The sequence below is a fragment of the Podarcis tiliguerta genome (assembly GCF_965153285.1).
Source record: "Podarcis tiliguerta genome assembly, chromosome: 9".
Taxonomy (NCBI): domain Eukaryota; kingdom Metazoa; phylum Chordata; class Lepidosauria; order Squamata; family Lacertidae; genus Podarcis; species Podarcis tiliguerta.
This window is the reverse complement of record NC_139542.1, coordinates 376,806-390,556: the sequence shown is the minus strand read 5'-3', so window position 1 is coordinate 390,556 and position 13,751 is coordinate 376,806. Positions and strand designations below refer to the sequence as shown.

Sequence of the window (13,751 nt, the reverse complement as noted above, 5' to 3'; positions counted from 1 at the left end):
TAACCAGACCATGCACCACTCTGGCAAGACAGTCCACAGGCAGGGAGGGTTTCATCCTGCGTACCAGATGGAGCTGGTAGACAGCTGCCCTGGACACAGAATGGACCTCCATGGACAGCTGTGAGTTCAAAATGACTCCCAGGCTGTGCACCTGGTCCTTCAGGGGCAGTGACCCCATTCAGGACCAGGGAGTCCCCCACATCCACCTGCCTCCTGTCACCCCAAAACAGTACTTCTGTCTTGTCAGGATGCAACTGGCCCCGATCCAGTTTGGGGTCACTCCGGAGGCAGCTGCACAGCCACTAACGGGGGGCAGGATGCTGGTGGCACTGGCGGACTTTGGGCTCTCGAATTCCAGCAGCGCCAGTGCCGTCATGCTATCCTAAACCTGCCTCCCATGCTGGATTGCACAGGAGGCCTCATCCTGCAGCCAGCTCTTCCCTGCTTGCTTCCTCTTCTTTCCCGTTGTATCAATAGCAGTGGTTAATGCACTTTTCAGGCTTTCTCAAAGGACCGGGCAGCTTTCCTTGAAATGCCTTGGGCCCCCCTCGCCCAGCATCCCATTCCCCCCACATCCAGCCAGAAGCCTGTCCCCAGTGCGGCTGCACAACAGGCGTTCAGGGGCAGCCCTCCTGGCTGGTAGCTGTCGGCAGCCGTGCCCCCCCCCCCCCCCGCATTTGCCTGATCCGCTGGAGACAACCTTCCTCTGCCCCGGCTGCAACGAAACATGTCTCTCCCCTATCGGTCTCTACAGCCACAGCAGGCGCTGCAACCTTCCTAGCGTTGGACTTCAACCCCCTCCAGGCCCCCTCCTCCATTGTCTCCGGAAACAGATGCCAGCCAGTTGGTGGCCATCCTGGCATGCTGTGGCAGGGAGTTCCATAGTTTAACTACGTGCTGCTGCGTGAAGTCCTTCCTTTCACGGCCCATTTGTCTTCTGAAATGCACTGCTGCATAGGCAGCCCCCCTCCTCCTTTCCCGTACTACTGGCCCCCTTCATCACCCTCCTGAGACCTCTTTCCACTCCAGGTGAGGCCTGGCTAGAGGAAGGGAGCCGCACGGCCGCTGGGCCACTTTCAACTTGGCAGGGGAGTGAGGGGTGGGGCCTGGCTGCGCTCAGCTTTCGTTGCCTTGCGGCTGGTGTCAGAATGCACAGTTGTTGTGACGTGTCAGGATTCGCTCTCACAATGCAGGCGGGCAGGAAGGCAGCGAGCTGCTCTCTGGGCCAGGATTTTACTCCCAGGGAACTCGGGGTTCTCCCGCTCGCTCCTCAGCCCCACTTCTGCAAAGCCAGGGACTTTGCGGCCAAACGTCAGGATGCCAAGAAGGCCAAGAAGCTGCTGGGTCGACCGCTGGTCCATCTGAGCTCAGCTCTGGCAGCGGCTGCCCAGGGATTCACACAGGGGGTCTTTCAGAGCCCGCCCCCCATGCAGATGCCGTTGGGGGCTGAGCCTGGGGCCGGCTAGAGCCTAGCCCTTCCCCCCCGGGGGAGGCGCCTGGAGGCAGAGGAAAGTGGGTCACACAGATTCTTACGGATTTATTCCTGAATCAACAGAAGCGCTGAGTGGCTGCAACGTCAGGAGTCTTTAATGTGGAAAACAGGTGATCAGAGATATTGCTTCCTTGTGACCCCGAGCGCAAGGGGGCAGCCTGGGAGCCCTGAAGCACCTTTGGGGATTTCCGACCCTGCCGCCCAACCAGCAGGAGCTTCTCCCAGGAGCCAAAATGTCTACGGCCAGAGAGTCCTGCAGGGAAGCAGGCAAGGCCTGGCGGGAGGCAATCGAGGCTCCTCCCCCCCCCCCGGAGCTCCCTTGTGCACCAGCCCCCCCCCCCGGGGAGAGTGTCACGGAACGGCTGCCAATGCGCAGGGGGGCGTGAGGCACGTGTGGCCAAAGCCCCAAGGAGTCCGTGGTGCAAGTGGCGGCTTGTCCTTCCCAGGCCTGCCCTGCCGCGGCCCAGTCAAGGCTCCGAGGTCCTGTTCATGCAGGGCAGGGCAGGGACTTTCCAGCGGCGGCCCCCGTGCAGCCGCAGCGCCAGCCACTCCTGCTGCATGGGGCTGAGGTAGGTCTCGGGGCTGCAGCCGCCCCCTTGCATGCGGCTCAGCAGGTCGCCCGCCTGGCTCTCCAGCACGGCCCTCGCCTGCGTGGGCAGCCCTTCCAGGCTCTCCAGGCTGTTCAGGCTGCCTGGGCCGCCGTCCTGCGTGCGAATCCCGTCGTGGGAGCCTGGGGGGAGGAAGGAGAGCGGCTGAGGAAGGAGACGGGGCCTGCCAGGGAGAGGAGCTGCTGGCCAGCGACAGCTGCCCCTGGAGACTCTCCCTCTGAGACATTCCTTGCCACAGAGATATGGCCCTTCTCCACTGAAACGTCCCAATCTGCAGCTGCTCAGTGGCAAGGCAAAGGCACCTCTGCAGCTGCTCAGAGGCACTCTTTCCTTCGGAACTTCTCCCTATGCTCCAGGACCGAGTCTCTGCAGCAATTTAGGACAGAACCCCCTTCCCACCCGGATCTCTTCCCAAGTCCGCCAGTCCTCTGTGGAGGAGATCTGGTCAGTGAGCCACTCTGCAAAGGAGTGAGCAGAGTCCACTTCTGACAGCAGCCAACGTGAGGCCCCAGTCAGCGCAGGGCACAGAGGTGGCGGCAGGGGCTTCTGCGGCGGCACGGAGGTTGCCCTTTCAGAGCGCTCAAAGTGCCTCGCTTGCGTTCCCCAAGACTTCCAAACAAGCCTCTCAAACAAGCCAGTCTCCTGGCTGGGGGGGGGGGGGCAGCTGAGGCGCCATTTGGCTTCCTGGGTCTCCCTCGGACTCTACAGACGCACCAGTTCTGCTGGCGGAGCAGAGGCTCCATTTCCAGCTTCCATGACCTGGCTTTGAGGGGCAGAGGTTTCCCCCAGCCATGGAGGGGAGAGGGATACACCCCCTGGGTTGTTGGAAGGGACCCTCCAGGGCCCCCTACCCAGACACCCCCCCAGGCCCACTCACAGCACTTGTGGAAGGCATCCCAGGTGGTCTTGGGGGGCTGCTGCAGGAGGCAGGCGATGGCGTTGTCCACTTGCTGGAAGACGCGGAGGGAGAGCACCAGCTGCTTGATCTCTGGAGACAGACCATAATCCTCCGACTGCAGCAGCTCACGCACCAGGTCAAAGTCCTGCTTCAGCTGGAGGGCGCCCTGGAGGCTGGGGGGGGGGGCAGAAGGCAAGGCTGGCTGTCAGAGGGGAGGAAGAGCAGCCCAGCCCAGCCTGCCCCCCTTCTGGGGCAGCAGGGCCAGACCCCCCTCCCTGCGGGACGAAGGCTCACCTGAACTTGATCTTCTGGGCCAGGATGTGGTCCATCCAGGCTTCCAAGAAGGCCGTCGTCACCTGGCTGAGCGCTGGTCCCTGGGCATCTTGAGGCAGGAGCTGGATGCCCAGCAAGACCTGGCCCAGGACGCTCTGGGCAGCAGCCGAGGCGTATTCGCTGGGGGAGGGCGGCAGCTCTGCAAGGGCAACGGGAGGACTTGAGGGGGCAAGGCCTGCAGGATCAGAGCCAAGCAAGGCCTGCTGACTAGGCCAGGAGCTCCTGGACCCCACAGGGCCAACCAGAGGACCCAGTGGGGAGCCCACAAACTGAAGAAGGGCAGCAGGAGCAGAACTACGGAAGACTAGCAGCCAGGAGGGCGCTGCTCTGTGTCCTGCAGGCCTACCTGTTCGGAGGGTGAGGCGCCAGTGCTTGCCCAGGGGCATGGTCTGGCTGAAGATCTCCGCCGACAGGCGCTTGCAGTCCAAGGAAAACAGCGTCAGCACTTGGTTCGCAAACAGCTGTGCAACAGAGGAGGAAAGGGGCCATGGGGCGGGTGGGAAACAAAGTTGCCCCCAGCAATTTCTCCTGCGCAAGCCCCACTGCGGAGGTTGGAGGGCTGCCAGGGGGCAAGCAGAAGGCCTCTCCCAGCCTGCTGTGTTCCAGGCACCAGAGCTCAAAGCCGGCGTCAAGGTCCGCCAGGAGGATCCTGGAGGCTGCTGGGAGGAGAGTGGGGCAAGGCAGGCTGGGACCCCCGGCACTTACTTGGACACTGGAAGCTGTGGAGTGGATCTGCTGGCTCAGCTCCTGCTCCTGGCCAGAGAGGAGGGGGCTCTGCTGCTTCCGGCCCTCAGGAAAAGCTGTGCTCACCAGCGCGGACAGCCTGGTGGCCTCTGCCTTCAGCAGCTGTAGGAAGGAGTCAGGAGGCCTTAGAGGAGCTTGCTCTGGCGCAATCCTCTCTCTGCCCTGGCCAGGACTTCTCCCTGGGGATGGATCCTTGGCTATTTGCTCCCCTGCAGCGCCTGGCTGACCTCAGGAAGGAAACCCCTCCCCGCCCACCATGCATGGTTCTACTTGCCTGCAAGTCCCCCTGGGTCACAAGGAGGAACTGGTTGAGGGACCAGGAAGCCAAGTACTGGTAGGCCTTGCTCATGACCCAGTAGCAGGAGGAGTGAGCGGTGGCCAGCGAGAGGGAGAGCAGCCGCAGGTGGAGGCCGGAGGGGACAAGGCTGCCGGCTGCAAGGGGGAAAGGGAGTCAGTGGAGGTGGAGGAGGGAGTCGGGGCCCAGCTGCCCCTCCAACCTGCCCCACAGAGCGCAGCCCCCACTCACCTGGGCTGTCCGTGGGCTGGGAGTCCAGGCACTGCAGGCTGAAGGCCAAGGGCAGGTAGAGGCTCTGCAGGAGCTGAGCCGTCTGGCTGCAAGCCACCTCTGTGCTCTGGGCAGGCTTGGCCAAGCACTTGTCAGTGAGGCTGGAGCCCAGAGCCTGGCAGAAACCTGGGACAGAAAGGGAACAAGGTCGGATGGGGTCACTGAGCAGGCACTCCCCAGGGACAGGGCTGCCGTTGCCCTTGCACCCATCACAACGGAAACCGAAGTAATAACTGGCTAGACTTCACCCCTGGCTCCAGATGATCTGGAATCAATGCAACCCTCTTAAGTACTGCCGGAGTGATTATTTGTCAGACTTGAAGGGAGCGCAGATGAGAGCACCCCCCAGGAGAGAATGGAAAACTGAAATCTGGGCACGGTTCGTATGATGGAGCTTACAAAGATGGTGAGAACCAGAGAGGGCAGGCGACCCAATGTCTTCATTGAGAGACGGAGCCGTTTCATAACATACGGGAGGAATAAGGTATGGGAGAATGTAAACCCATTTCTGTTACTTGAAACTTTGTGATATTATGATGTTCAACTTTGTTGTGGAAATCGGTTGCTATCTGTTTGGCTCTAGATATCCCCCTTCTACTCTACTCTTATTTCATTTCATTTGACATTTTATAATTTATTAATTTCTGTTGCATTTTTTTAAATGTATGTATTTAAAAACAAAACCCCCCCCATCTCTTCCACGATGAAACAATTCCCTCAGAAGGCAGTGGGCTCTCCTTCCATGGAGGCTTTCATACAGAGGTTGGGCGGCCATCAGTCACCGATGCTTTAGTTCAGATTCCTGCATTGCAGAGGGCTGGACTAAATGGCCCTCGGGAGCCCCTCCCAACTCTCCTGCCCCAAGGCCGGCCCTTCACTCAGCACTTGCCCCGCAGCCCCCACCCCGGCCAACAGTGACTGCCCTACCTTGATCCCAGTGCTGGAGGACATCCCGCGTGAGCAGGTGGAGCGCCAAGGCCTTCAGTTCCTCTGCGCTCTCCGGAGGCACACAGGCTGCAGAGACACAGAGGGAGCAAGGGAGCATGAGCCCCACGGGGACCAGACTGCCTGTCCCGCCCCCCCCCGAGTGGCAGGCCCAATTCCAGGGGGCTGTGGATCCTGAGATGGAATGGGAGTCTCCCAGAGGCCATACCAAGATCTTTAGGGGCTGAGAAAAGAAAACCCAAGTGGCCCCTCACAGGGCATATTCCACCAGACACAGGGAGGAACTGGTCAGGGAAATTTCCCCTTGGGCTGCAGGTGCCCATTTCTCCTTTGACCTCCCAAACTGCAGCCCAGGTGGGTGTGGGCCTTGCCTGTCCTTCCGGGACTCAGAGGGCACCAGCACCCCGGAAGCAGAAGTGCAGGAGCCCTGCCTGGTCCTCTGCCTCCCCCGCCCAACTGGCAGGGAAATTGCTGGCGAGTCAGACCACACACGGGCAAGACTCAAGCGGTCCACGAGGGGCACCATCAAGGCCTGAGGAAAGTGAGGGGAAATGGGCTGTGGGGAAGGCAAAGACCCCTCGGAGGCAGGGGGCTGGAATGCCATCCTGGCAGGTCCCCTTGGCATTGTCTCAATCCCACCGTCAGCCAAGAACCTTCACTTAAGAACCTCAGAAGAGCCTTCTGGATGTGGCCAAGGGGGGGCCTATCTAGCCCAGTATCCTGCCCCCGGCTGCTGCCTCCGACTGTGGAGGCACAACACAACCATCTTGGCAAGTAGCCATTGAGAGCCCTTTCCTCCTTCTAAAGACAGCCAAGTCAGCGGGTGGCAGGGAGTTCCGCAGTTTGACTTACCCTGTGCCAGACCACGGCTCAGCCGCCGGGCCAAAGCAGCTGCTGCCACCGGCTGGAAGTGCGCCAGGGGCGGGTGGAGCTCCAGCTGGTGGGCCAAGGAAGAGGCAGCCGCTCTCCACATCAGCGGGCAGTACTGGGCATAGAGCGCTGCAGCCGCCTCTGTGAAGGAGGTGTCCAGCCAACGCACAGACTTCCAGCTGGGCAGCGAGGCAGAGTCCGGCCCCTGAGGCAGGTCAGTCGGCTCCAAGCGTTCGAGGGGCTTCTCCTGCTTGGGCCGGTTCAGGACGTGATGCCACAGGCTGTCCGTGGAAGCCACCAGCTCCCCCAGGACAAGAAGGAGGCCCTCTTCCTCCTCGTGGCACAAGGCCTGCAGCTCCACCGAGAGGCTGGCAAGACCCTCGCCTGCCGCAGAGGCCTGGGAGGCCCGTTCCAGGAGCCCAGGCTTGGCGTCCCCACCCCAAGGCGCAGGCTCCAGACCGCCCCCTCGGAGGAGCAGCGGGTGCAGCCTCTGGGCGGCCCGCTTGCCCCTCTCTGCTGCCAGGATGCCCAAGACCCTCTCCAGGGGGAAGGCTGGGGAGCTGCTTGCTGTCCTCTGCAGGCCTGGCTTCCTGGCCTGCTGCTCCTGGAAGGCCTGCTGCAGCGCCTGGTCGTTCACCACCTGGTTGTAGATCTCCAGCCCCTGGAAGAAGTCGGAGAGCGGGGCAGCGGACACAGGAAGGGCTTGGGCCAAGCTGCGCAGCAAGGCCTCGATGTGGCGCTCCAGGAGGCAGACGGCGTGCAGGGCCAGCAAGCAGAGGGCCCGCCTCATGTGCTGGACCACCTCGTGGCGCTGCAGCAGCATGTGCCGCAGCCAGGGGTCGCTGCGGATGCGCCGCTGCAGCCCCTCCCAGTGCGTGGCGTGGGTGCGCATCTCCTCGCACAGCCCCCGCAGCTGGCGGCCCCAGGTGGCGTCCGGCTGGCCGGCCAGGGGCGGCAGGCAGCGCTCGGCGGCCATCAGGTGCTGCACGAAGCCCGAAGCCGCCTTGAGGCGGCGGCTGAAGTGGCGGGAGAGGCGGAGGTGGTGGCGGTGCTGCAGCAGAGCGTGGAGAGTGGCGCAGTGGCGGGCCACGCTGCTCCGGGCCGCGTGGTAAGTGAAGGCGCCCCGGGCCGTGTCCGGGAGGGCTGGGCGCACGTGGGCCTGGAAGGTCTCGGTGCGGGGGTTCTCCATCACGCACAGGCAGCGGCTGAGCCCCAGGAAGCTGCGCTCCACCTGGGCCAGGCGGGCCAGGCCTCCGGGAGAGTCCTCCTCCTCGCTGTCGTAAGCGCTCTCGCTGGGGCGCGGGGGCAGCAGGCGCCACAGGCTGGGGTTGACGCAGTGGCGCAGGAGAGCCTCCGCCTTCTGGAAGGACTTGGCCAGCGGCGTCAGCGATCTGGAGCCTGCAAAGAGACAGGAGTCTGATGCCAAGCCTTTGTGGTAGGGCTGCCTCAGCACGCTGGCATCACCTGGGCAGCCACAGCCATGCCCTTCCCCTCCGTCCTGCCAAGGTCTGCCAGGAGGTCAGTCACCTCTGCTGCCCCTGCTGGGACCTGGTCTGCCTGCAGCAGGCTGCTAATTCCGGGGATTAAGTTGGCCTGCCTGGAGCAGCCGAGCAGCAGGAAGAAGGGACAAATGCAATTAAGGGATCTCCCAGAAGCAGGAGGGGGGGGGCAGCGCAGGAGGGAGGCAGCTGGTTCCTCCCCACCCCACCCACCCCACCCCGCTTTCCAGAAGCGTTTCTGTGAGGAGGACATTGCAGTGCAAAACCACCAGTCAAGCGAGGGTGGGAAGCCCGACTGGGAGCGCTCCAGTCCTCCTGAGCGGAGCTTCCTTTGGGCACCAGCTCTGCTATAATAATAATAATAATAATAATAATAATAATTTTTATTTATACCCCGCCCTCCCCAGCCAAAGCCGGACTCAGAGCGGCTAACAACAGTAAAAGGATAAAACATTCTCAACCTTCTATGTGCCGTGGGCAGAGCAAGAAGCAATGGAAGCCTCTGGCAGGAACCAGAGGCCCCTACCTACCTGTGTCAGCTGCCTCCAGGTGTTCCCCTCCATCAGCTGGCAAGACCTTCCTGGGCCCCACCAGGGAGCTGAGCGGTGGCAAGATGCCCCCCGAGGCCTGCGATACACGGGACATGAGGAACAGCAAGATGGCGTTCAAGCCCACAGCCTCGGCCTCAATCACCTGTGGAGAGACAGAAGGGTCAGCGCTGAAACTGCACCCACCCCCGCCTCTTCAGAGAGGCAGCCTCACTGCACCCTGATCCCCCCCCCAACTTTGGGCAATGTCTCTGAAAACCTTGCACGCTTCCTAGGACCAGAATCCTGAACCAGCCACGCTGGGTGAGTCTGAGCACCAGTGGCCAGGGGCAGCGACGGAGGGGCCTTTTCAGAACAGAGGCGTTTCACTGGCTGCCATTTGCTTCCAGACTTTGGCTCTGGGAATCTTCCATAGTGGGTGCAGCTCTTAAGAGCTCAGCCACAGGATCAGGCCAAAAGGGGCCCATCTCATGCAGCAAGACGGAGGCTCCTTCCTGCCAGTCCCAGCAACGGGGGTTCAGAGGCATCTTGCCTCCCACAACATAGGCAGAGCCTGGCCATTGTGGCTGGTGGCCACTGACAGCTTTATCCTCGGCTTCCAAAATGGGTAGCTGGCAGGAAATCCTGCTGTTGCAAATTCCATAGTTTTAACTGAAGGCAGATGGTCCTTAAGAGTCGTTTGGAAGCAATTCCACTTAATGGGATCTTGAAGACCTTGAGTGTTCATTTTGTGCCTTGGTTTCCTTCCTTGAAGCCTCCGTCGACGTATAATCTTGACAGCCACTGTCACTTGCCTATGAGCACTCCAACTGAACAACAGCCTTGACCAAAGGCGTCACGGGCTTTGAAGACACTCGAACTCAGGACGAAAGGGAGAAACGAGCTAAGAGGAAGGCATGCTTGGCAAATTCACACCGGGATCAACTCCTGCCCAGAAACCAATGTCCCCACTGTGGAAAGGCGTGTGGGTCCAGAATTGGCCTCCACAGTCACTTACAGACACATTGTTAAAACCGTGTTTATGGAAGACAATCTGACTCAGCTACGAGGGATCGCAGAAGAGGAGGAAGAAGAGTTTGGACAGTGTGGAGAAGCCTGTCTTGGACCTTCCAACATTCAGTTTCTTTGGCTGGCCCTCCTTTCTAGTATGATGAAAGAGAAACTTCTCCTATCTGCTTTCTCCAAAATGTGCATAATTTTATACACCTTTATCACGTAGTCGTTTGCAAAATGCCGCAACCTTTATTCACAGTGAAATCGCTCCACCACCTTGATGATCTTGGTTGCCCTTTTCTGAAACTTTCCCAGCTCAAGAACAGCCAGAATTGCACACAGGTTGCACAACTGATTTGTATAAATGACATTATAGTATTGGCAGCTTTATTTGCAATCCCTTTCCTAATGACGCCGAGCTTGGAATTTGCCCTTTGCACGGTTGCCACACGCTGGCTCCACATCTTCCCTGAACTGCCCACTGTAACCTCAAGGTCTCAGCCAGTCACCACCACTTCAGACCCCACAAGCACATCTGTGAAACTGGGATGTTAAAGCCTCACTGGATTAGTGACCTGGCCGTAGTCCTTGCTATTTTATCATTCACTCTGTTCCTATACAGCGGTACCTTGGTTCTCAAACTTAATCTGTTCCAGAGGTCTGTTCCAAAACCAAAGCGTTTCAAAACCAAGGTGCGCTTTCCCATAGAAAGTAATGCAAAACGGATTAATCCATTCCAGACTTCTAAAAACAACCCCTAAAACAGCAATGTAACATGAATTTTACTCTCTAACAAGACCATTGATTCCACATAGTCACAAAAAAAAAATAACCGAAAAAGCCTCAAAAACAAAAACGCAAAATGAATAGCAAAAACAAAAGCGCCAAATACAATGCCACCTTGGTTCTCAAACTTAATCAGTTCCGAAAGTCTGTTTGACTTCCGAAATGTTTGGAAACAAAGGCACAACTTCTGATTGGTGCAGGCACCCAGAAACAGTAGCCGGCAGCCGCATTGGACGTTCGGCTTCTGGAAAACGTTCAAAAACCAGAACACTTACTTACTTCCGTGTTTTCGGTGTTTGGGAACCAAGACGTTTGAGAACCAAGGTACCACTGTCTCAATCTGCCTGTGAAATATATATAAAAAATAATAAAAATGTCCAGTAGCACCTTAGAGACTACCTAAGTTTGTTCTTGGTATAATCTTCCGTGTGCATGCACACTTCTTCAGATACATGGAAACAGAAGTGAAATGGAAGAGCCTGTGCAATTTCACTGATAGTTTCCATTGCTGGTTTGTTGTACGCCACTTTCATTTCTTTAAGCAGTCTACTTGAACTTGAAATAATTTACAAAACGAGGCTTATTTTTTAAAGACACCTTGATGCCCTGGGGGTGGGTAGAAATCCCCACTGACTGCAGGCTTGGGCCCCCCCAAAGTGGCTGTCCAGGCTTCCCTCTGCTCCATGTCCAGCAGAGAAGGACCTCAGAAAAGCCTGCAGGATGAGGCCAAAGGGGTCCAGCCTCCTGTTCTGGGTTCCAGGTGCCCCTTTGGGGAAACCTGCGCGCAGGATCCAAGCCCAAGAAAGAGCAACCCTCTCCCCTCCTGTGCCTCCTGACACTCAGATCCAGAAGCCTCGCTGCCTCCACTGTCATGCTCCTCTCCTCTTTCTGTTTTTCCTTAATTTTTACATTCATTTTGCATGACTAAAACCCAACAAAATCCACATTTTGTCAATCTCTAATTACAATTCACATTGCAATATGTTGTTGTTGTTTAGTTGTGTCCGCCTCTTTGTGACCCCTGGACCAGAGCACGCCAGGCCCTCCTGTCTTCCACTGCCTCCCGCAGTTTAGTCAAACTCATGCTGGTAGCTTCGAGAACACTGTCTCACCATCTCTGTCATCCCCTTCTCCTTGTGCCCTCCATCTTTCCCAACATCAGGGTCTTTTCCAATGAGTCTTCTCTTCTCATGAGGTGGCCAAAGTCTTGGAGCCTCAGCTTCAGGATCTGTCCTTCCAGTGAGCACTCAGGGCTGATTTCCTTAAGAATGGAGAGGTTTGATCTTCTTGCAGTCCATGGGACTCTCAAGAGTCTCCTCCAGCACCAGAATTCAAAAGCGTCAATTCTTCGGTGATCAGCCTTCTTTATAGTCCAGCTCTCACTTCCATACATCACTACTGGGAAAACCATAGCTTTTACTATACGGACCTTTGTCGGCAAGGTGATGTCTCTACTTTTTAAAATGCTATCTAGGTTTGCCATTGCTTTTCTCCCAAGGAGCAGGGGTCTTTTAATTTCGTGGCTGCTGTCACCATCTGCAGTGATCATGGAGCCCAAGAAAGTAAAATCTCTCACTGCCCCCATTTCTTCCCCTTCTATTTGCCAGGAGGTGATGGGACCATATTTTGCGCTCTCCTCTTTCACCCTCATTAAAAGGTTCTTTAATTGCAATATATATAAAGCCTATTACACCTTGTCCTGTCCTCTTCCCAAGCCATCTCGCTTGGCGGCTCTTGCTGCCTCCTGTGGCGGGGAGTTCCGCAGGTTAACTCCGCACTGCCCTGAATCCGCCGCCCTCGCGTCCGCTTCTCTCCTCCAGAGGAGGCTCCGCCCCGCGCGAGGTCCCCCAAGGCCCAGAGGAGCGCGCGACCCGTGACACGCAAGTTTGTCTGCATTCACACGTGCAAGCCGGCTCAACGGGCGAGGCCGGCTCTCGTCGTCGCCGCGGCCCCCTGCCCGCCCCCACGGCCCCTTCCGCGCCCTACCGGCCTGCCTCCCTCCGAGAAGCCGCCTCGCTCGCCGCCGCCGCCGTTGGAGCCGCTGCCTCGGCGCCGGGCAACCGAGCGGCCCTGAGGGAACCGAGCGGCGGGCCAATGGGAGCGCGCCCAGGAGTCACGTGGAAAGGGACCCGCTCGCCCCCGAGCCCTGCCGTTCCCCGAGGCGCCTGCAGGGGGCGCGGCGCGAAAGGGAGGCCTGCTCCACCCAGGCAGCAGCAGGAGGGGGGGCGAGAAGGAACGGACTGTACCATGGCAGGCGGGGGGGGGGCACAGGGATGCCCAGGAGATGCTGCGGGTCCCAAGAAGATGCTTCTTTTTCCCCACGCTTTCCGGGGGGGGGGGGAGCATGTAGAAGCAGCAGAGTGTGGAGCAGCCTCCCTTAGGCTTGCCTACCTCACAGGGTTGTTGAGAGCAGGGCGGGATTGAGGCATAGCTGTCAACTGTTCCCTTTTCTCGCAAGGAATCCTATTCGGAATAAAGGAATTTCCCTTTAAAAAAGGGAAACGTTGACAGCTGTGGACAGCTCCTGAAGGTAACGGGGCCCTTTCTATGTCCAGCTGTCCTTCATCAGCAACAGATTGTTGCTGTTTTTTGTGTTGAATAGATGCTCTGTGGTAATTGATGGACCTCATAGGGATCGCAAGCCATTTGCACATGTTGCCCTGCAACCAGTCCAGGCAGAATGTTGTTATCATTTAGTCGTGTCCACCTCTTTGTGACCCCCTGGACCAGAGCAGGCCAGGCACTCCTGTCTTCCACTGCCACCCGCAGTTTGGTCAAACTCATGCGGTAGCTTCGAGAACACTGTCCCACCATCTCGTCCTCTGTCGTCCCCTTCTCTTTGTGCCCTCCATCTTTCCCAGCATCAGGGTCTTTTCCAGGGAGTCTTCTCTTCTCACGAGGTGGCCAAAGTATTGGAGCCCCAGCTTCAGGACCTGTCCTTCCAGTGAGCACTCAGGGCTGATTTCCTTCAGAATGGAGAGGTTTGGTCTTCTTGCAGTCCATGGGACTCTCCAGAGTCTCCTCCAGCACCATAATTCAAAAGCATCCATTCTTTGGCGATCAGCCTTCTTTATGGTCCAGCTCTCACTTCCATACATCACCACTGGGAAAACCAGAGCTTTAACTATATGGACATTATGCAGTATGTCGGCACCCTATATATAGAAAGGAGCAAACCAGTGATATTTTAGGGAGCAGGCTAGCAGGTGGGGCCCATCACAGGAGCCCCAAGAGAGTGGGGCCCTAAACTAGAGCTTGTTTAGCTTATATGTAATTCCGGCACTGGTTGTGAGCCCAAGAGAGGGACGAACCGGGTGTGTCCCCCTTGAGCTGCTTCGAAGCCTCCGCAGGCTGCAAGGGCAGACCAGGACTGGGCCCAAGGAGAGTGGCCAGGAAGGGCACAGCCAGGGCTTGGGGACCTGGGTGCTGATCCTGACACCCTCGCTATGGAGAGCCATAGTGCCAATTGC

The 13,751-nt window shown here is 58.3% G+C and overlaps 1 protein-coding gene across 2 annotated transcripts; it reads right to left on the bottom strand.

Annotated features, from left to right (window-relative positions):
- Positions 1 to 1,565: 1,565 nt before the first annotated feature.
- On the bottom strand, positions 1,566 to 12,360 carry CCDC142 (coiled-coil domain containing 142). 2 transcript variants are annotated; one of them, XM_083398296.1, is made up of 11 exons: positions 12,268 to 12,360; positions 8,485 to 8,647; positions 6,438 to 7,853; positions 5,568 to 5,654; positions 4,602 to 4,766; positions 4,350 to 4,507; positions 4,037 to 4,177; positions 3,678 to 3,792; positions 3,293 to 3,470; positions 2,978 to 3,171; positions 1,566 to 2,222 (listed from the first exon to the last, which is right to left on the bottom strand). In XM_083398296.1, exons 2-11 carry the CDS (start codon positions 8,597 to 8,599, stop codon positions 1,960 to 1,962), a joined length of 2,832 nt encoding a protein of 943 aa, XP_083254422.1. In that variant the 5' UTR covers positions 8,600 to 8,647; positions 12,268 to 12,360; the 3' UTR covers positions 1,566 to 1,959. The 2 variants fall into 2 exon arrangements, with proteins under 2 accessions (XP_083254422.1, XP_083254421.1); XM_083398295.1 differs by lacking the exon at positions 12,268 to 12,360 and adding an exon at positions 8,762 to 10,301.
- Positions 12,361 to 13,751: the final 1,391 nt, after the last annotated feature.